Below are 23,677 nucleotides of genomic sequence, written 5' to 3' on the forward strand. Positions count from 1 at the left end.
ATACTTTAGTACATGTTTATTTCTGGGCTCTGGGGCTCAAAGATGTCAGCCTTATTTACCTAACATTAAATTAAAATGTAATGAAAAGGTTACTTTAAGACTACAGTGCCCCTGAAAGTTTATTTGGCCTAGAATATTCGAGATGTACTTACCTAAGATTCCTCTTATCTGAGTTGCTGGGTACTGCTAGGTGACTCACAGTCTTCACTTGGAGCACTGCGTAGCATGCAGGGAGGCAGGACACAGTGAGCGAGAGAGGGGCTGCAGGAGCTGCCCCTGACACTGCGTGCTGAGCACCTCGCACACGCCAAAAGGTGTGACTCAGAGCTGGAGCAGCTGTGAGCAGGACCCAGTTAACATCTATCTGCCATTTTATAGGTCGTGTGTTTTCCTTACAGCCCTTACCATGAGAAATAAAAATGCATTTGAACATCCTCATCATATTATATATTTCCTATAAAATTGTGGGGTTGAAAGGAACTTTTCTTCCTACCACCACTTTTCTGGTGTTGAAACGGAACTCTACTGTTCATTCTCTATGACATTGTCATTCTTTCCAAGTGAGTAATAAATATCTGGCTGGTTAGAGGCAAAGATTTATTGGGCTACGCTTACAAGTCAGCAAGGCTCACTTGGACTTGTGTGTAGGTTCTCCTCTTTCCCTGTTTCTATTTAGTGTTATGAAGTTCCCCTACTTTCCCGCTTCCCGCCCATTACTGTGACTGGCAGGCAGGACTTAGAATGTGCTCTGCAGGCCCTCTCTCCCCTCAGGCAGGTCCACCCCCAACATTGCCCAAGCTCAAGGTGCACTTTGCAATTCAGCTTGGCCAAAGTTATACACTGGCAGTTATTGGACAAGTAAGTGCTTTGCCAATTTATAAGATTGATCTTTTGTTCCAGCTCATTCTTTCCATCAGTTAAAACCCAGAAGGGAAAACGGGTAAGTCTTCCCCCCAACACCCATCACTGAACTATCCACATGGGGCTGTTTAAATTTAACCATAATTAAAATAAAATTTAGAATTCAGTCCCTTGTCACATTAGCCACATTTCAAGTGTTTAATAGCCACATGTAGCTAGTGGCTACCACACTGGACAACACGGATATAGAACATTTCCATCATTGCAAAAAGTCCTATTGAACACACTGCTCAAATGGATTTTTATGTGCTCTTCAAAGCACTTTCACCTGTATTAGCTGATTTGATTCTAATGACTCTACAAGGCAGACAAAGCAAGCACTATTTTTCAGGTTCTCCAGATGATAAGACCAGTTCTGAGGTTAAATGAATTGCTCAAGGTCACACAGCAAATTAGGAACTAAAACCTTGGTCTCAGTTCCACATTGCTTCTGCCGACCTCTGTACAATAATTCAAATAAATATTTTTATGTGCAGATACCTATATTCAATACCTGAGGCTTTATAGACAGGCAAAGCCAAAGGAAGTGACTCATGTTTCTTTAATTTCCTAATTTGTGCTCTTCAGCTGTTAGTGTATGCCATTACACTCTAGAGAGTTCTTCTATGTGTCCTTTCAGCATGCAGACTGAGAGCTGGTGGCAGTGAGAATATATTCTAAAAGGAGAAATTTAACTTTCATGACAGTGATCTATAGAGGAGTATTTTGTTCATAGGCTGCCTAATAGCCACGGGATCCTTATAATTAAGAAAGGGTTTTTTTTTTTTTTTTTTCAGAATTCATGACTTCTGATAACATAGTATAATCATTGGCCAATTAAAAATATAAATTTGGTAATGTTCCCACACACTGAGGACTTCCAATAGACTAGTTTAAAATTCCTTTCCATTTTTGTCTTCCACACCTAATTTTACTATTGCATTACTTCACTAGGCAAAGTATAGATGGTCTTGAAATATGGATGTTGAAACAAAATACTCAGGAGATTGCTTTCATTTTAGAACAAGGCTTAGGCTGCTAATCTGCTATTGCTGGCACAGTAGTCACATGTAGGAATTTCAGATTCAAAATTCAATCAATATGCATATTTAAAATATATTAACCTTTTTCTTTTATATTTAGGTGTTTTCATTCATGGATTATTTCTGGATGGAGCTTCCTGGAATAGAAAGATCAAGAAACTTGCAGAATCACATCCCAAAATTCTTTATGATACAGTACCTGTGGTTAGTAAATTCTAATGATATATACATTGGGGACCATTTTATGTATTTTTTATATAAACTATTTTGCATATTATATATAAAATAGGCCCTGTGCATATATGTGTGTGCATATGTGTGTGTGTATATGTGTACACACATATACAGTCAATTCTTGTTATTCATGGGTAATTATGTTCTACAAAGTTGCTGCTGACATTGGATTAGAGAATACGGAACCATTGCTCCTAGGGGAAATACAGGGTTGAGTTTCTTTGGTCACATTTTCGTCAGCCAGTTGATACATGACCTTGTTTTATTCTGTTTAAAGACATCTTATTTAATGTGGTGTTGATTCATTAACATTAACTAATGGCCAAAATACTATGAGCTTCGTTGAGGCATGAGTTAGTATTTTTCTCCGCGAGGCGTATCACCCGCGTTGTTGCATTCAGGAACACAGACAGCACTGCCGCATTACACTTGAGAGCCAATTTAAATAGTGAAATCACCAAACGAGAAGCACAAAAATGTGAAAAACTTGGCACTAAATAGAACAGGAAAAAGGACACTTGTTTATGGTTAAGAGAGCTGAAACAAGAAAGCAAAGCCTCACCTGGTTCAACTTTAACTGGGAACATATGGGTCAGATGACCCCAATCTGTGATGCTCTGTCAGTGTTTGCCAAGGACCATGAAAGTGCTGCCAGTGTTGATTTTAGGATTAAATAAATTTTGGTGAGTAGACAAATTTGCAAATATGGAATCCATCAATAATGAGTATCAACTGTATATATGTATACACATGCACACATATGGGATTGTTTTTTCTTACATGTACTTTGACCTAAAAATCTTAAGTTTGCAGATTAAAAGATTACTGTATGACAACCAGCTGTGAAGAAAGCTGTTTTCTAGACACTTACCTTCAACATGGGCAGATTAACAACATATAATTGTTTCCCTTTGTAACCACATTATGACAAAACAGCTAGAGATATTCTTACACAATTTGAAGGGTGGGTCTGGAGGGTATGATAAAATACAGGCTGTGGGGTTTAAATGAATTGTTTGTGGGATTTGGGGAGCAGCTCAAAGACAGGTTTAAAAGGTCTTCAGAGCAGCTGTCACAGGCACAGTGAGGGGCCAGGTGACAGCCAGTTGGGAGAAACGTGTCGTATATACTAAGATACTGTGTGTAGAAAATGCTTAAAATATGAGACCCAAACCGAGAGTCACACGGGCAAATAAATGTCTGCAATTTCAGGAGTTGATTGGGATTTAGTTTTTTTTTTTTTTCCTTTCACATGGAAACTCCTAAGTAGCTTGCAGTGAGTAAAAGAAATTTACTTATAAATGGATAATGATTCAACTGAATAAGGCAGTCAGCTAGTAAGAAATAAAAATTCTCATTAGAAAAATCCACTTGGGGCTGGCGCGGTGGCTCACGCCTGTAATCCTAGCCCTCTGAGAGGCCAAGGCGAGTGGATCGCTCGAGGTCAGGAGTTTGAGACCAGCCTGAGCAAGAGCGAGACCCTGTCTCTACTAAAAATACAAAGAAATTATCTGGCCAACTAAAATATATATATAGAAAAAATTAGCCGGGCATGGTGGCGCATGCCTGTAGTCCCAGCTTCTCGGGAGGCTGAGGCAGTAGGATCGCTTAAGCCCCGGAGTTTGAGGTTGCTGTGAGCTAGGCTGATGCCACGGCACTCACTCTAGCCCGGGCAACACAGTGAGACTCTGTCTCAAAAAAAAAAAAAGAAAAAAAGAAAAATGCACTTGGGTTGAAATGAAATACATCCAAGTGTCAAGTCTTATATTGTAGCTAATACCTGTAAAACGCCTTATGGATCCCCTTATGACAATCTGGATTCCACAGTTATGTGGGAGAAAGAGAGAAAACTTCATCCTCATAAGGTCATTCATACAATTTGTGTTTTGACCTGAGAAACCTAAAAGAGAGGTCTGAACAACGGGGCTGTCAAGTCTTATCACCTCAAGGATTGCTATCACTACTACTAGAAAAATGAATTTAATTAAATTCTAAAACATCTTTCTGATCAGTTTGTTCTTATGTGCAAAGATTAATTTGCTTCAAAATCTTGGTGAGGTTCAACAATTTGTATGCTTAACATTCTAGGAATTCGGCTAATGACTCTAGAATGGGAGTATATTGTAGTTACAAAGGAATAAAACTATGTTTTAAAACAGATAGCATAATAAACATAATATCTCTTTTCAAAGTCTCCTAAAATGGGAAGGTGCTCTCGTTATATTGCTGCTGCTAAAAATTCCTTCAGAATTTTTTGACACTGGCTTTCAACTAATGAAGCACATGATTTTGAGTATCAGTGGCAGTAATCCTCTCCTTTGAAAGTATATCTGATTTGTTGTTGTTGTAAGCAGCAAAATCATTCCTGGGTAAGTACAGTGGAGAGGTAATGAAGAGTTGTATAATACGCTTTTTGATAGAGTAGGTGAAAACTGTTGTTTTTTTCTCATTTAGTTTCTAAACTGGTTCTCAAGTTAGTTATGAGACCTCTAAAAAATGTTTTGAGCAATCACAGCACTGCTGACAAAAATAAAATCTATTTGGGCAACAGAAATTCACAGACATAACCTTACTCTGAGAATACCATAGTAGGCTCAAATATATGTTAAGTATTACAGCCTTGACTTAAAGAGGTATTATGCATTTTCTTGCAGATGTGGCTAAAGCCCTGTAAGAGGACAGATATACCGAAACGACCAAGTTATGTTGCCCCACTGTATAAGACAAGTGAGCGGAGAGGAACATTATCCACCACAGGCCACTCTACGAATTTCGTGATTGCCATGACTCTTCCCTCTGACCAACCCAAGGAGCACTGGATTGGACGGGGTGTAGCACTGTTATGTCAACTCAATTCATAACCAGAAGACATCATTTCCTTGTTCCTATTTCTTATTAGATGGCTGAGAACAAAGTATATTTTACTGTTTAAACAATTTTTTTGGTTTAAATAAATTTGACTAAAGTTATACTTAATTATGAATTTACTTATACACAAATGCAGATAATTTTAAATTATCCATACTTCAATGTAAGAAAATGTTCTGAAATAAAGACTAAAGAAAACACATTGATATATTTGCTGTTTTTGAATAACTTTATTTTGGGAGCGTTCCATAGCATTAGGAACATACATAAAATGACACACCACTGTTGACAATGAAAAAAAAAAAAAAAACCAGCATTTGATCATTTCCAGCTTTATAAATTTTTAAAAAATGATTCAGTTACAACAAAAAAAGTTTAGATATTTTAGCAAGTATTACCTTGCAGGACCACAATCACATTTAAGCCACTGACTTAATGGAAAAAATTCACACTGCATCTAGTTACTATAGTATTTCTAAGCATAATCACAGCTGATTGAATGCAATGTGATATACACCAAAATTCATATGGATGTCACACAGTGACAGCATTGTACAAGTAACATTAATGATCTCCAACAAACACATGTTAAATTAGACTGGTCAAGCTAAATGGAATGTTGGAGCCAAACAGAAATGTAGTGGAATTCAGATTGTCTAGTAAGACTTGAAACTATACATTAGAATGATGTGAAAACTAAATACTTTTACTGGTGGAACCCTAACAAAACACTAGCAGCAACAATTACAGTCCTCTTAAAAGATTTTAAAAATCTAGCAAATAAAGATACCATTTTTGAGAGAATATAAAACTTTATATACTTCAACATAACCCACTTGCTTTAAATCAGGCATTTATTTTAAAACTGGGAGTATATTCCAGCTGTTGCTTTTATAAAAGTTTTTAAATGAAGCAGATTTAATGCTGGAATGCAAAATTCTCCTTGGGTATAGAAACCAAAAATGAACTATACATACATCTTGGTTCGGAAATCAAGATATTTGAATCACTTAAAATTGGCAGTACTAAATAAAACAGCACCTTTTAGCTAGGTTGCTTGTAGGGCCAAGCAATGAGATGAGACTGTCCTAATGCAGTGCCCACTGCTAAAAAGAATCTATGTATAAAACTGCTACTTATTACATGGAGGCCATGGAGAAAGTCAGAAATAATTTTTCAAATTCAAGCATAAATTAAAGAAATAACACCTAGGCTCCCATGCTTAGAGCACAAAGAAGAAACACTGGCAATAATCTATTAATACCTGGATGCATATGCTGCTCTTGAAGTTCTGTTTTGTTTTGTTTTAAAGTTCATAGAGTAAGAGGAAAGGAACAGGAGAAAAGAGGAGGGCTAAATGAAGTATTTTAAATGGAATGGAAAAGAGTTTGGCTCTTATATATTTGAACAAGATTTTTAAAGCAGCTACATTGGTTGCCAAGCAGATTAAAACAAAGCCAGCTGCACACAGTTCAAATACAGTTTACCTGGCATAAGTGAAGACCATATGGCACAAAATGTAAACAGAAAGCTACATGCATATGACTAGTATTACAAATTATTAAGTCAAAATTCAGGATAAACATGGCTTGCACTTCTCACAATCATTCATAACTATGGTAGGAAAACAGGGCACCCAAGAAAGAGACTAATTCCTATCAGGCACCAACAGCATATCTTGGCACAAAATGATCAAGTGATTTCAGCTTAGTTATTTAAACATATCTTCCAAGTCACTTGGTACTATGATAGCCACAGTATCAATGGAGTTTATTCTAGTAATCGTTTTAAACAACACTTCATGTACAGATTATAGACATGGTAAACTTAGATTTTCTGCCTTACAACCTTACTGCCAGCCACAGGATGTGCTCTTGGTTTTAATGCCAAACTGGTAAAGCAATGAACATTTGGAACTTAAATTTCCCAATTAACTAGTTGGTACTATTAAAGTAAGAAAATCAACTATTTAGACCACGTTTAGGTTCATTTCTTTGATATTTTCTAGAGGGTTACAATTTTTAAAAAAAGACATATGACCACATGCTCTGACCCCTTGCCCTCCCCCCCAAAACCCTAAACAAAAGTTAAAAAAAAAAAAAAAAGAAAAAAAACCCAAACACCAAGTATTATAATAATACAAAGAACCATTATGAATCTTTCATTAAACTGAAGCTCACACAAACATACAATCACAAATTTCAGTAGTTTAGGCTGCAAGTTTAAACACTATGCAAATATATACAAAAATAGTAACTCTAGATTCAAGAATAAGGGCTTTTCCCATTGCTAAATTCATATTCTAATGCAGCCTGAGCTTTCCTCTAGTTCCTCTAGTCTACTTTATGCAGTTTCAAAGTTGTGTCAAGTTGATCTCTATCACCGTATGTATATATGTAGGGGGACTGAAGGGTACTATAATACAATTCATTCTCGGCACACACAAAAATGTCTGCCCAAAGTCCATTTAAAATATTTTTAAGGTTTAAATGATTTTTTGGTTCAATTTCTATTTCTGCATAGCCACAGAAGTTTCTACTAATAAAGAGGCTACTTTAGTGTTTTATATGATTATTTTTTAAAAAGTCTTAATTAAACCTATATCAACATTAGTTCATGGAGTCCCATTTTCTCCTCTCTTTATCACAAGTTTTATATTTTTAGAAGACCCTTCACGCAGGGAAAACAGTACTGAGCACCAGTCTTTTGTGATTAGGCTCAAACCTATGGAACTTGTAAGTAGTGCAAGCCACGGACTTTCTTTGAGCAATGTGCATACAGTACAAGGAACAGATGCAAAACTGCGTGGTACATTCTCGTAATCAACAGTGATTACTGGGAATGGTCAAAACTGGATGTCAAACACAATCTTATCTTCATAGAGGGCAATCACCAGCATGATGGCAAATCCAAACAGCAATCCTAAATTCTGAAGAATGAACTGCCCCACTGGGCAAAAGCCATGTTCTTCATTGTCACCATCACCATGCAACATTTCTGGAAGCTGAAACAAAATAATCATTTTATTGAATACAATGCTACCCGTAAGACATATTTTAGTCAAATACTAAAGAAATTTTATGCTTTGGCTGTTTATTAAGTAAATACTAACTCTATTCCCTCCTCACCATCCCTGCAAACAAATACTTGAAATATATGCATTAGTCATTTTCCAGTTACCAACCACTGATCCTACTAATTCTAACATTTTAGTTTATGTTTAAATAGAAGACAACTTACTATTACCAATAAAACTCTCAGAAAAGATCACCATAATTCCCACATTTACTAACATATCTTAAAAACTCACTGAGAAAGGAAAATTCTTTGGGGAAATAAACCTAATTCAAAATTATATCACTTGTTTACCCTTTTCCATTTGAAATTCTCATTTCTCACTGTGCATGACAGCAAAGAGATATTTGAAGACAACTCCAAACTGGCATCTCTATACCCTTAAGCCAGTATTTTCTTTCCAATAATAGACATAGAAAATAATCTATCAAAGCTATTCAGAATAACTAGGGCCAAGTCATGCACACCACCCTCATGGTATACTCTATTCTCTTAGTATTGGTAAAATTTAAAAAATTTGAAAATTGTATCTTTAAAGGCAGAATGCTTTGAAAAGTTTATACTATTACATTTAAGAATAGATTCAAAGTATAAAAATTAAATATTTAATTTATCTAATACATAGGATTTGTGGAAGAAATGCATTTCCATTATTATAAAGCATAAATTTCTTCCATGCAAACCTAATCAAAATTGTGAAAGAGTTGCTACTTCCAATGTTTATTTTCACCTTTCTGCAAACATAATTCAAGTCTGCAATCAATATCGACATAAAGATGATACTGATATGCTACTCTGTTAGACACTTAAGTTTTACTCTAAACAGTTATCTTGGTGCTTTTGGGTACAAGAAAGAGAAATGTAGTGTTAAGTTACAGATTTCTTAATTCATAATTCCTCCTGCCTGGGAAGAAATATTATTATTCATTATTAAATAATGAGTACAGTTAATCCAACCATCATGTTCTGACAGTGCTACAGTATATTTAACAATTTCCCGAGGGTCCTATTTAAGAATTTCGTCATGCTAGTCATAGTCATATATTCTGTTTAAAAATCTATGGAACTAGTGTATAATGGCTAATAAAGGCTATTTTCTTGTCCAAACCTTTTACTAAATTACTTTATCAAATCAACTAATGGTCTAAGATAAGGGTTGGCAAGCTATGCTGAATCTGGCCATGCCTATTCATTTACACATTATCTAACGCTGCTTTTGTGCTACAACAACAGAGTTGAGTAGCAGTGACAGAAACCACTACAATGACAGAACTGAATAATTGTGGCAGAGACTATATGGTCCACAAAGCCTAAAACATTTACTACCTGGCCCTTTACAGATAGTTTGCCAACCTCTGGATTACAACTAAAACTGGTAACTTCCTACATATGGTTCTAGTAAGATTATTTTACTATATCTTTCCTGCCCCCTCCCCCCATGTTTTTATTGTTATAAAAATTTTCCATTCTGACATTCAATATTTAAGCATAAACAATATACAGGATGCTTCACAGAAATATTCCCTCTAAATACGTATACATACCAATGAGAATAGGCCCTACGGCTTTGCCACATTCAATTCTATCCTGAATAACAATACCCATAGTGTTCATCATAACCACGGCTAAGAGCCAACCGATACCTACTGATATGGCCATACTTATTAAGCAAACAAAAACGGGCTAGGCATGGTGGCTCACGCCTGTAATCCTAGCACTTTGGGAGGCTGAGGCGGGAGGATCACATAAAGCCAGGATTTCAAGACCAGCCTGGGCAATAGCGAGATGCCCATCTCTATTAAAAAAAAAACCCAAAATCTTAGCTGGGCATGATGACATGCACCCATAGGCCCAGATACTTGAGAGGCTGAGGCAGGAGGATTGCTCGAGCCCAGGAGTCTGAGGTTGCAGTGAGCTATGATGATGCTACTGCACTCTAGCCCAGGTGACAGAGTAAGACCCTGTCTCAAAAAATTAAATAAATAAATAAAAATAAAAAAACCCATACAAAAATGCTTCCATACTGGTTGAAAACATCACTGGCCAAAGTCTCGTAAACCAGATATTCCCACCTGTATATCCCAAAGGTAACTCAAAACTAAAACTTCTGGTATTGCTGGTATCTCATTGAATGACTTTAAATCAATAAAAATCTTTCTCCCTATAGCCAAAGTGGTCTTTGCACAACAAAAATGTGATCATGTCATTCTACTGCTTAAACCTTTTAATGGCTCCCCACAGTTCACAAGATAAACTCTAAACTTTTCCTTATGACATTTTTGTTGTGTGACTATTTTGATGTGGCCAACACCTACCTGATGACAATATGGACATAATTTTTTAATCCATTATTTTTCTACTTAGCATTAGAAAATACATAATTTTGGTGTCACTAAAATCTTAAATAAATATATGTGGATAGTTTATTCCCTTTTTCTTGAACATTTAAACTGTTGCTAATATAACTGTGACATTATAATGGCTACTGCAAAGAACACATTAGGAAGGTTTTATTTTTGTTTGCTTGTTTTATCAGTAGTAGTCATTTTAGGTTATTTCCTCAGAATACAATCCCAGGAGTTAGACTTACTGGTCAAAGGAATGATGCTTATAATCATCTGGCTTACTCATACACCTTTTCCTCTTGTCTTTAATAAACTCCATTCTTTAAGACTCAGCTCAGATTTCCTATTACAGGAAAACTTCCCTAATTCTATGTCCCAATTTTTAAGCTATCCCCTCTGGAGTTCCATAAACATAGCACATATCGTATCCACTCTATCATAACACATATCAAAATATTTCATTTAATGGCTACTTTTCTTCTTCATTAAACTATAAATCCTTACCATAAAGACTCTTTTACATCTCTAGCTTCCTAGCATAAAAATTAGTTCATTCATTCTTCATTTGATACTAATTGTGAACTACATTTCCAGTAGTACATGAAATAAGGAAAAAATGCCTGTCCTCCCAGAGCTAACATCCTAGTGGGAAAGACAAAGAACTCAATAAATAAATAAATGTTTGGTATGTTACTTAATAGATTGAGATAAAAGTACAAAGGAGAAAAAGGTAAAGTAGGGATAGAGGATGTGAAATGTTGGGGAGAGGGACTGAAATTTTAGACAGGATGCCTCATAAGAAGGAAGCGAAGGAACCAGCTGTGAGAACGTCTGCAGGAAAAGCGTTCCACATGGAGTGGCCAGGAAGAGCCACAGCCCAAGGCAGAGTGTGCCCCATGGGAGAGAGTGGGAGGAGATAGGTAAGGTTAGGAAAATTAAGAGAAGAGAGTGGAAATGCTTGGTGATGACCCAAAATCCTGCAAGTCAAAGTAAAAACACTGGAGCTTTTACTCTAAATAAGATGGAAAACCACTGAAGGGTTTGAAGCATGTAAGTGCATGATCTGATCTATCACTTACAAGGCTCCCTCTGGCTGAGGTGCTGATGCAGGGCTGGAGGGCAGGGCAAGGGCAGATGCTGGGACAGCAGTTAAAAAGAGAAAGATGGTGGCTTAGGTGAGGGTGATGGAGGTACAGGGGTTAGAAATAGAGGCCTCAGGACTTACTGACAAGCCAGATGTGGGGAGGGCAGAAAAAGTGGAGTCAAAGGATGACACCCAGGCTTTTTGTCTGAGCAACTAGAAGAATGGAGTTAACCATTTATGAGACAGAGGATTCTACAGGAAGGGCTGGTGCAAGGAGCGGGGTTGGCAAATATCAAGGGCGAAGTTGTGAACATGTTAGTTTGCAATGCCTTTTAGACACTCAAGTAAACAGGTGGATTAGTCTGGGGTTAAAGGAAAGGTCTACACTAAAGACATACATTTGAGAATCATTAGCCAACAAATATTTAAAACCATCAGACTAGATGAAATTGCTTAGGTCTTTTGCTGACATTTAGAGGTAGGGGAGAAGAGGAAGATCCAGTAAAGGGACTGAGAAAGAAAGGCCAGAAAGGTGGGGGAAAGGCCAGGAGACTGTGGTGTCACAGAAGCCTTCTGATAAAAAAGCATTTCAAAGACGAGAGAATGATCAACTGTCAAATGCTGCTGTTGTGACAAGAAAAATGGAAATGACCAGTGGTCTTAGCAATGTCATGATCAATGGTAAATTTGACAAAAGCAGTTCTGCCAGAGCAGTCAGAGAGAAAATCTGATGACATTAGACAAAAGAGAGGAATATTTAAAAATAAATGATGCGGGAGGATGAGCAGGAGGATCGCTTGAGCCCAGGAGTTCAAGGTTGCAGTGAGCTGTGATCGTGCCACTGCACTCCAGCCTGGGCGCCAAAAGGAGACCCTATTGATCAATCAATCAATCAATCAATATGGTGATTTGCTGAAAGAGAGTAGCAATATGGTGACAGCTAAAGGGGAACATGGAGCTAAGAGAGATCCCTCTCCTCCACTTTTTTAAGAAGCAAGAAATAATATGGGGTTTGTATGTTGGGAGGAATGATCCAGCAAAGGGAAAAAATGATGCAAGAAAGAGAGAGGAGAATTTAAGGGCATTAGCAAGAGGGAATAAGTTCTAGTAAACAGTTTGAAGGAGACAGCCTTAGGAACACGGAAGCTTCTTCAGAGTAACACGAAAGACAGTAAATGGGCAAAGAAACAGCAAGGTACGTTGAAGTGGTGATGGGAAATTGTGGAAGGTGTCTTGATGGCTTCAGTGATCCCCAAGAAATAGGAAGCAAGGTTCTCAGCTGAGGATAAGAACAGGAAATGAGGTTTTAGAGGTAGGGGTGGGGGTGGGGGGGTGGTTATGGCTAGCCCGTAGGGAACACAATGTAAATACTTTTTATTTACATTTTCTTAACTTTCTATAATAAATAGGCATTAATTCTGTGATTAAAAATGTAGGCTTTTTAATTCTGAAATGAGACTATGTGATGATCTTAACAGGAAAAAAAATAAATGTACTATCTAGTTAGAAAAACCAAAACCAAAAGCCAACTAAATTGCTAGTTCTGTAAATATACTAACATATTTGGGATATTAGGGTAAAATTAAAATAAAACTGTTAGTATTTAGATTTAATTTAAGCTAAATTTAAAAATAAGAAAAATTACATAAATCCCATGGATTATACATCATTTCCTGCAGAAGACTGGCTTACCTAACAGATGCAGTAGTTCCTTCTTGTTTGCCATAAAGCTTAAAAAATTATTTTGTTAACAACAATAGAACACTTCAACTCCAATATTATAAAATCCTCAAAGCAGTATAATAATTCTGTAATTTATCTCTTTAAATACTACTGATGATTATTCAATAATAATATCATTTGGTCAGAAATTTTCAGCATCTCAACCAGTTTCCATAAAAGAAATCCTCCTACTTAAATGTCTTTCCCTAATAGATTATTTAGGATATCACATCTTTAAAATGAGTTATATTTTTAAAAACAGTCAGCTTCAAACCACTTCCAAGGATTTCTTCCAATTTTGGAAGTTGTATTCTATTTGCAGGTTTAGTACAACAATAAAAAAAAAAAGTACAAAATCTTACCATATCCACCAAGGCTACATAGAGGAACATGCCTGCAGTAATTGCAAAGATCCAAAGTGTGATATTGTTGGCGTACTGGCCCACAGCTGTGCCTATGAGCATGCCTATATAAGCCATCATGGCAGAGAGCAGGTTGTACACAATGGCTTGCTTTACAGTCATGCCTGCTTTAAGAAGAACTGCAAAATCACCTGCAATTAAGACATAATGGTAAAATTTTAAAACCATAGGATTTTAAACACAAATGTGAAAGGAGAAAATCAGTAAAAAACAAAATTAAAACTAACATAAAAAGATACACCTTTAATAATGGATATTTTATTACCTAACATTTTTTTTACTTATTAAACCATAATACATGCAAAAACAGATGAATCTCAAAGGCATGAAACTGAAAGAAGACAGTCTGAAAGTTATAAATACATTCTCAGACAGACTAGGATGAAGAACAACCAGTGGTTGCCAGGGGACAGAGAAGGTGGAGAGGTGTGACTATAAAGGAGCAGCCCGGGGCAGAGGCGGTTGGGGTGAATGAACTTTGGTATTCTGAGGGTGGTTGTGGGGGTTACATAATCTATATAAATATTAAAATTCAAAGAACTATATATACTACAAAAGTCAGTTTTACTGTATAACTTAAAATGTAAATTTAAAAAAATCAGGAAAAAACAAAAAGAAACAAAGAAAAACAAAAAGCATAGTCATTGTTCTTTTTGTAAATAACAATTAACAGCGCTCTGCCCTCATTTCTACCCTTTCTTCAAAGGGAAATAGCCTAAGTAAGAACAGAGGTAAAGGTGCTTTCAGCATACCTTATACTATGTTCATATTTTTTCCCCAGAAAACAAAAACTTAAACTTTAATTCTGAAAATCCTAAAATTGTAAGGAGAATAAAGAGCTTTTCCCACCACCTTTCCATGCCGCCATAATGGTGCACATAAATAGCCTAGATGATGCTCTCAAGAGCATTAACAATGCTGGCCAGCAGTGGTGGCTCATGCCTGTAATCCTACCACTCTGGGAGGCCGAGGTGGGAGGAATGCTTGAGCTCAGGAGTTTGAGAGTAGCTTGATCAAGAGTGAGACCACCCTCTCTAACAAAAAGAAAGAAAAAGCCTGTAGTCCCAGCTACTGGGGAGGCTGAGGCAGAGGGTCACTTAGCGCCCAGGAGTTGGAGGTTGTAATGAGCTACAATGATGCCACTGCACTCTACCCAGGTGGGCAGAGTGAAACTCTCTCAACAAAAATAAACAAGGCAACTGAACACCCCTCCTCACAACCCACACACACACAAAAGAGCATCAACAATACTGAAAATAAAGCAAACACCAGGTTCTTACTTAAAATGCTGAAAACAGAGCAAACATCAGGTCTGTGATCATGGAACACAGATTCCATCCATGATTGGAGACCTGACATACAGGAGGGAAAACATACAGGAGGGAAAATCTTGGGATTCTTTTTCTAGGGGTGTCACATCCTAGGGAAGAAAGGGAAGAGTGGAGGAGGGGGCAGGGGAGGATCTCGCTCATCTGTCTAAAGCTGAAGCATTTGGAAAAAACAATTATTGCTTAGAGGGATGTTAGTAGAAGGGCAACATGCTGCTAGAGATAATAGTCCAAAGGGTCAAAAGCAATAGCTTTACCCACTCTAATTGTTTTAGTTACTAAATGTACAAGCATTAATAAATAAATTATTTAACTCTTAGTATGTGCAAGGTGCTATATAGAATACTGACTGGGTTTGTTTCTTTCCATTAAGAAACGATCCTAACATCTACATATCTAAAAATACATGATCTATTCTTCTATAACTCTCATGGTTACAAGGTCCTAGTCTATAACAGGTAAGTAAAAGTTAAGAACAAAGAAATTAGTTCAAGGCATTATTTTTCTATGTTCCAACAAATTGCTAAAAACTACATAATGCAACATTATTTTGGGAAATTAAGATAATGCACCTAAGGAGATAGATTATCTACCAATGGCTTCTAAATTGCCATTCTCCAGATTCTGCCTAACACTAGTCTCCTTATATCTTTTCCCATCTCATCCTAAATACCATAATTCTCCTGCTGAGACTTGGATTTGATATCAGCTTTTATCTCTTCTCTCTCCTGGAGTTTTATTTAATTTCCTCTGGTCTTTTCATCTCAGCTTTCTCTAAGGAGAGAGTTCCCTAACTTCCCTAACAAATTTCTCCTCCTTATTTTCAATAATTCACCCACCAACTGTGCTAAAGGGGCAATTTCATTTAGCAGGAGGTTAGGTAATACAAAATGAAACTAAAGAAGTGTCTTTCAGGTTATACAATATATCGCTTCCTTTTACAATTTCATTATAAAACGTGGTTTAAAAAGAAGCATTATTTAATACTCAATGTACCTATGACTCAACTTGTCATAGGTACAAATTACATGAACTTTGTTGCCTTCTCTGGTATTACTGGATAGCAAAATGATTTAGTTCATTTCTGAGTAACAACCAAACAGCATTAACTAAGGTTCAAGATGAACTACTTTTATTTAATACTTTTAAGTATTGAAAAGTGCCTTTGTTGTCTTCATGGGTCATAAAAAAAGAAAAAGAATTCAGGAGGGTGGGGGGACAAGGGCAATATACGTAACCTAAACTTTTGTACCCCCACATTATGTTGAAATAAGAATAAAAAATAATAATAAACAAAAGAATTGAGATATAACCTGGTTTTTTTGGATTTAGAGTTCTATGAATTATGATAAATACACATACTGTGTAACCATAAATTTTCTTAGGTCCCTTACCCCTAGGCAACCAATGATCTGCTTTCTGTCCCTACAGTCTTGCCTCTTCCAGAATATCACATAAATGAAATTATACAGTATGCAGTCTTTTTTTCTCCAGACTTTTTTTCAGTTAGCATAATGCATGTAAGAGTCATTCATGTTATAAATATATTGGAAAATTATTTTATTGCTCAGTAATATTCCACAGATGAACCATAGTTTATCCATTGCCAGCTAAGGAAATTTAGGTTGTTTCCAGTTTTTGGCAATTATGAAGAAAGCCACTATACACATTCACAAATAGGCTTTTGTGTCAATGTAAGTTTTTATTTCTCTTGGGTAGATACCTACAAGTGGGACTGCTGGGTCATATAGTAAGTGTATTTCTAACTTTATAAGACATTGTATTCCCACCACCAATGTATGCGAGTTCAGTTGTTCCACATCCTTGCCAGCCCATGATCACAAATCCAGTATCTGAAACTCCATTTATTTATTTGCCATCTGTTATACCTGCTGTGGTGAAATGTCTGTTCTTTTGCCTACTTTTTTGTTGTTGTTGTTGGTTTATTTTCCTATTATTGAATTGAGAGGTCTTTAAATATTCTGGTCTTAAAAGTCCTTTGCCAGATATGTATTTTCCAAATATTTTCCCCCAGTCTATGGCTTGTCTTTTTATTCTTGTAACAGTGTCTTTTGTGAAGAGTTTTTAATTTGTATGAAGTCCATTTTATTGTTATTTTTTCCTTAATGGATTACGCTTTTACTGCTGTATCTAACAGTTTGCCTACCCAAGGACACAAAGATATTCCCCTATGTTTTTTTTATAAAAGTTGTATACTTTCAATTCTCCATTTAGATCAATGATCTATTATATTATATGAGGAGTCTATGCTCTGTTTCATTGATTTATGTGTCTGTTCTTTCACCAATACCAACTGTTTTGATTACTGTGGCTTTACACTAAGTCTTTTTTGGGGGGGAGGGGAGGTTAAATTTCAATAGATTTAGGGGAACAAGTGGTTTTTGCTTACATGGATAAATTGTATAGTGGTGACATCTTGGCTTTTAGTGTACTTGTCACCCAAACAGTGTACACTGTACCCAGTAGGTAATTTTCTCTCTCTCACCTGCCTCCCACTCACTCTGCTTCCAGGTCTCCAATGTCCACTGTACTACTATGTATGCCCCTGTGTACTGTAGCTTAGCTCCCACTTGTAAATGAGAACATGCAGTATTTGGTTTTCCGTTCTTGAATTATATAGTAAGTCTTAAAATCAACTTTGTTGTCCTTTTCCAAAATTCTTCTGGCTATTCATGTTCATTTCCCTTTCCATATACAATTTTTAGAAAGCTTGTTCATCTCTGTAAGAAAGCCCGTTGGATTTATGATTGAGAAAACACTGTATACATACAATTAACATCTTACAATAGTGAGTCTTCTGGTCCCTGAACTAGATATATCTCTTCATCTAAGTCTCCTCTAATTTCTTTTGTTGGTAATTTGTAGCTTTCAGCATACAGATTCTATACATATTGTTAGATTTAAGCTAAGTATTTCATGCTTTTGGTGCTATTATACATAGTACCTTTTTAAAATTTCAATTTCTAATTATAGATTGCTAGCATATAGCAGTACAAATGATTTTTGTATAATAATCTTTGTAACAAGTGAATTATTTCATTTAAAATTTATGTTCGTCCCAGTCTTATCATGGGTTATAAATTCTCAAAGGTATTCCCGTATTTTCTCTCTTTTTCCTCATATCCCCCTTCTCAGTAAGAATCTGTGTAAACATTTTGCAAGTAAGTCAAAGTAATCTTTACAGCTGGGATTTATACCAAGATGCAAATCTATTCATCTTTTATAAATTAATATTCTTTCCTTCCTACTGACAAAGGATATCATTAGTACAACAAATGAGGTGTGCCTGCTAAAGCTGTTAAATTAATGTGGTCCTATGCCATAGTCATGTTAACATCTGGTAACTTCAACTCTGGAGATTTTTTTTTTAAATGAGTATATATTTTAAGGTTCTTTATTCTTGTTTTAAATAATGATTGTATACACATTAAAATTGTATATAAACCTATTCGTTGGAAAATTTAGTACATTATAGAAATCTTACTTTGAATTTCTATTTGATCTTTAATTCACTTGAAAGGAAAGGAAAAATATACAACATTATAACTTCTCTGAGCTGAGTCTTAATAGTATGATTACATTTATTTATCAAAATGTTATATCTTTAAAGCCGAAACACATTACTCAACATCAAGAAGAGTTTTTGGGAAATCATGGTAGACCAAGACGGCAGAATAGAAGAGAACCTACTTGTATCCCCCAATAACAAGAATTCTGCACCCATCCAGTCAAAAGTCTCTCTGTGGGAGCCTCAGATAGAAGTTTGCGAAGCTTGTTCTTGGAGAGCAGACTGACACCCAGGTGGCTGATCTGCTCCTCTACTGAAGCCCAGTCCTCATCCTGCCCTTCTGAATTATCCCAACCTTATCTCCTCCTTATATGTCCTTCTACAGGCTTTCTTATAAATTATTTTTCAAATGCTTGTACAGTTCCTTATTGAAGGAAGGTAGAAGAAAGTGGAGAGAATACAACAAAGTAATACTGTAACTTAAATTCATCTACATAAATTTGGCAAAAACAGAAAAGAGTAGTGACTTAATAATTCAGGAAATTTCACCCATTACCACACCCCAGACCAAACATGAAAGGAGAGATGTGGGTTTGCTATTTCCTCGAATGGTTTCAATTTCTTCACACCTCTTGGGGTGAAACTCTCCGAGCTGTATATCATTCTAAGGTTCTAAGGATATGTTTTTTTCTCATCACATTCCTAAACTCCAACAAAAATGAGCTGGTATACCACTGGAGAAACAGCAATCCGTTCAGAATAGGAACATCAGAACTTGGAATTACTGACTGACTGAAGGCTGGTCTTCAATGTACTGCATATAATGGAAATCTTGGAAGAGTTTTAAGAATACATAATAAAAAAATGTAACTAGGGCAAAAAAGGTTTTAGAACAAATAAGTCACCCTTAAATGTGATGTACTATGCTGCTTTATCAACATATTAACCTATTAAGTGGGGAGAGGACTTTTCCCATACCTACCTGCCACACTTCTCAGCCTATAGAGAAAATGATTTTCCCTGTGCTTGGGAGTTCTGAGGAAGAAGTTTGTACATCTCTTTCCACATCCTATTCCTCTCCAACTTGAGTAACAGAGTAGGGATATTCACCTGGCCCTATTTTACCAAAGTGCCCATTACTGTGTGCCTTAAGGCAAAAATTAGGCTCCAGAACGATATTTTTACTTCCTTTATTCTGGTCAGTAGACCACTTCCAACCTTGCTGATAGATACAAGGGCCAGAGCCTTTTCTGTCACCTCCAGGAAAGGAAGCTGAATCATTTCTTTGTGCTCTTTCTTTCCTAGTATCTTATCCAGCTAGAGTATGGAGCAATTTATGTTGATTTAGCACGAGGCATTGGGGGGAAATGTACATTTCCATGAAGTCACATGCCTTCACTCTGGCAAAGTTTAGTATACTTTCAACGAATGTTTCCTCTCACAGCAATAGCAACATCTCAACCTCTTATTTGGGGGATAAAACAGGTAGATATTTGAGGTCTGAATGACTCATTGAGGGGTCCTGACCCAAGCAGAGTTCTTTAATCCAGCTTTTTACCAGAACTCTGAATTGAATATCAAGGGCTTACCCAGTCATTAATATACATAATGCATTTGTTCTACATGTGGATATCATTCCTTGTGTGTCACTCCTTCAGTGAGAAACTGCAGAGAGAAAAAGGAGTAAATGGTAAGAAGGCAACCATCCCTAATCTCCAAAACTCCTTGTTTTCAATTGTCCCTAATATTCCACGGTTAGGGCAATTCAATAAAACTACACATGAGGTGGCCTGACATACTACATTTAGGGAGTAATGGGTGGATGAACAGAAGGGAAATCGGGCGTTTTTCTAGTATATTATGGGTGGGTGGGTGCGTGGGTGTGTGTGTGTGTGTGTGTGTGTGTGTGATTATCCAACCCTATTACTAAGAAAGTTTTTTTTTTTAAAAGTGAAAGATGAAAATGTGAGGCAATATGTTACGCATATATAGAAAGCAATAGAAAGCCTTGATTTGTATTGCTATAGAATTGGGCTAAAGGCAGTATCTGCCAGTTAGAGAAGAATATAAGTATATAGTATCTGCATATAAATAAACTACAGTTTAAGAAATAAGACATCTGAAAAGAAAATGTACTAAGTACCAAAAGAAGGACCCAGAGAAAGTAAGTGATAAAGTTTAGAGCAAAGAGTAAGCCAAGCAGGGCATGAGGTAGTGGAGGACAGTAACAAAGTTGTAGAAAGATTCTTAACATCATAAAGTAGGGATAGAGGTATTCAGACAAACGAAATAGGAGAATGGTATAAGCAAAGAAACAGGTTCAGGCACCCACACTGCATGTTTGGTGAACTGTATTTAGGCAAAGTGGAAAACATACAACAGGATGTGCTGCAGGTAAGACTGAACTGGCAGGTAGAGGGAAAAAGTAACGTCATTGAAAGTAGGACTAACCAATCTAACTTTACTTTCTATGTAAGGAAACCTATTGGCAGATTTTGATTATATAAGCACATCACAGATTTAAGAAGTCTTCAAGGCAGTGAAGATTTGGTCTGGGTAAAGAATTATGTGGCATGAACAAGATATAACATTAGATGTCCAAAGTTCACAAGGTAAACAAAACTATAAGGAATCAAGCCCTCAGAAATCAGCACCAAGTATGCACCAATATATTTTTCTGCTTTATGTAATAAGTTATTAATTTTTATAGCAAATTACATGAATAAATTCTATTCAAAATGAGAAATAAGGTTACTACAAATAAAGATGATTAAACATACTCAAATGACAGGTTTTTCATAGCCAGATGAGTTTTTAGAAAGAAATTAAATTAGAAAGCACATGAAGAAATTCCTTGGATACTCAAAAGGTGATGTTAGTGTTTTTCTTTCAAATTAATGCCATCTCCATTTCCCTGTTACTTTCTGTGTAAAGGCATGTTTACATCTTAAGATACTGTTTTTCAATTTATGGAAAAGGAAAACCAAAGTACTACTGCACATTAAGAGAAATTAAATAATTAGTTAAACCAATAAATACCAACAGAAACAACAAAGAAATACCATGTTATACGTATTAAATTGCCAAAAATGAGAAAGTTAATGCCAAGTGTCAGCAGAGATGTGGCAACAGAGGAACCCTCAGGTATTGCCATATGGAAATTACACTAGTTTAGCCATTTTGGATAGTGATATGGTACTTCTTAGGCATGCATATCCTAGGACCTGTTAATTCTGTTCCTGGGTATAAACCTAAAAGATGTTCTCACAGGGGCTGATAACTACTAAGTCTATAGACGTTGAATGCACCATTATCGGTGGGGGCAGAAAATTAAAGGCCACATGGTGTGTCCAATACTAGGTGCTAAATATGTAAAATGTGGTAAATGCATACCTCTGAGCGCCAGGCAGAAGCAACAGATAATAAATCATGGTTACCTGGATGGATTTTAAAACATAATGGCTAGTAACATTAAGGTAAGAAAAAGAATGGGATACAACATAATATAGTTTACATAAATTAAAAACATGTATGCACAAAGTAATACACATTTTTAAGGAACATATAACAACTATACAATAAATATAAGAGAACTGTTGTCTGTATCAAGGGAGGGAAATGGATGTAAGCAGGAAATTATAAAAAAAGAAGAAAGTCTAACCTAAACAGAAATGTTTTACATGTTATTATTATAGTGGGAAGTCTATCAATAAGCAAGAAAACAAACAAACAAAAAATAGGCCTTTAAAAGTATTTTTTGAGCACTTAGCTCTACTCTATTAAAATCATATAAGAAACTAACACAAGATCTTTGGATGTTAAGATTATAAAATATTAAAATATATGTATAATGAAACAAAGAAATCATCCAACCCTCTTACTCTATAGATGAAATAACAGCTTTTAGAAATGAATGTTCCAAAACCTCAGTGCTGATTAACGATAGAATCAAGAATGAAGTGCAATTTCTTTAATAACTGTCTGGTTCACTTTTTTGAACATCAATATTATCTTTTCATTATTTATGAAGAAAAACTGCCTTAGGTACATCTAGGACAACTTTCAATTATGTAATTGCAAGGTTTACCCTGATTCTTTAAAAAATATAAAGAGTTTACATGCTACATGAAATAAAATTACAGTAGGTTAACACTGCGGGCCCCACCCCCTGGTCTGTGGCCTGTCAGGGACCTAACCTCAGAGCTCTGCCACAACCCCACTCCCATCCCCCATCCATGGAAAAAATTGTCTTCCATGAAACTTAGGAAGCAGGGGAGGTGAGGGGCGAGGGAAGCTTCATAGCTTCATCTGTATTCAAAGCCACTCCCCATTGTTCACATCACCACCTGAGTTCCACCTCCTTCAACCCCAACCCTGTGGGTGGAAAAATTGTCTCCCATGAAACCAGTCCCTGGTGCCAAAATGGTTGGGGAATACTGGATTAACAGCAAAATATGGCATTTAAATTAAGAAATAATATGTCTTTTTAAAAGTTATACTCAATGAATTAGTAATAATCTATAACGCTTCATCATGATGGCATAATTATGTTAATGAATACAAAGAAAAGCATACCAGAAATTAACCTTTCATCAATTTTAAGCACGTTTTCTTCATATTTTAACATCAGGATATGTCTTAAAACTAATGACACTCTATACTTGCCATCAGCCATTTTTTGTTTTAATATGTCTTGAATTTGGATGCACTTACAATTGAGGAAGTCTCAGGTAAAAATTTTAAAGGTTATATTACCTAATTCATGTGGCAGTTCGTGACAGAAGACAGCTATAGAAGTACTGATTCCTCCTGTCAATCCAGCACTGAAGGCTGCTCCTGAAGAGGATAAGAAAAAAATGAGTGATGTTCACTGATCGTCTATTTTTACATTTCATTAATGATGATATATATCTATCTAAATTAATTTCATAATATATGAGTAACTCATCTATCTTACACACTACAGTTTCTGAACATATAGTAGGGTACAATAAGTATGTGACAACTATAGAAAGAGCTATTCAATGAAAGCAATATTACGTATGGAATTGAATTCTCTCTCCTGTGTAGCCTTCTAACTCACAAATAGCTTGGGAATAGGAACAAGTTTCATTGTTTCGATCTCTG

At 36.0% G+C, this 23,677-nt stretch overlaps 2 protein-coding genes across 6 annotated transcripts in view; one reads left to right on the forward strand and one right to left on the reverse strand.

Moving 5' to 3' along the window:
- Positions 1-5,251, forward strand: part of DNAH7 (dynein axonemal heavy chain 7) — a 224,176-nt gene extending 218,925 nt beyond the window's left edge. Inside the window, exons 64-65 of the mRNA XM_045558982.1 lie at positions 2,044-2,147; positions 4,832-5,251. Of these exons, the coding sequence (XP_045414938.1) occupies positions 2,044-2,147; positions 4,832-5,038 (311 nt within the window). The 3' untranslated portion in view covers positions 5,039-5,251. The remainder of the gene's footprint in view (positions 1-2,043; positions 2,148-4,831) is intronic.
- Positions 5,252-5,260: 9 nt separating this feature from the next.
- SLC39A10 (solute carrier family 39 member 10) overlaps positions 5,261-23,677 on the reverse strand; it is a 63,584-nt gene continuing 45,167 nt past the window's right edge. For all 5 annotated transcript variants that reach the window (XM_045558987.1, XM_045558983.1, XM_045558984.1 and 2 more), the window contains exons 8-10: positions 23,306-23,386; positions 13,634-13,824; positions 5,261-8,049 (exon numbers count right to left, since the gene is read on the reverse strand). In XM_045558987.1, coding sequence (XP_045414943.1) covers positions 7,891-8,049; positions 13,634-13,824; positions 23,306-23,386 — 431 coding nt within the window. In that variant the 3' untranslated portion in view covers positions 5,261-7,890. The remainder of the gene's footprint in view (positions 8,050-13,633; positions 13,825-23,305; positions 23,387-23,677) is intronic.

The sequence above is a fragment of the Lemur catta genome, chromosome 8, assembly GCF_020740605.2.
Source record: "Lemur catta isolate mLemCat1 chromosome 8, mLemCat1.pri, whole genome shotgun sequence".
Taxonomy (NCBI): Eukaryota; Metazoa; Chordata; class Mammalia; order Primates; family Lemuridae; genus Lemur; species Lemur catta.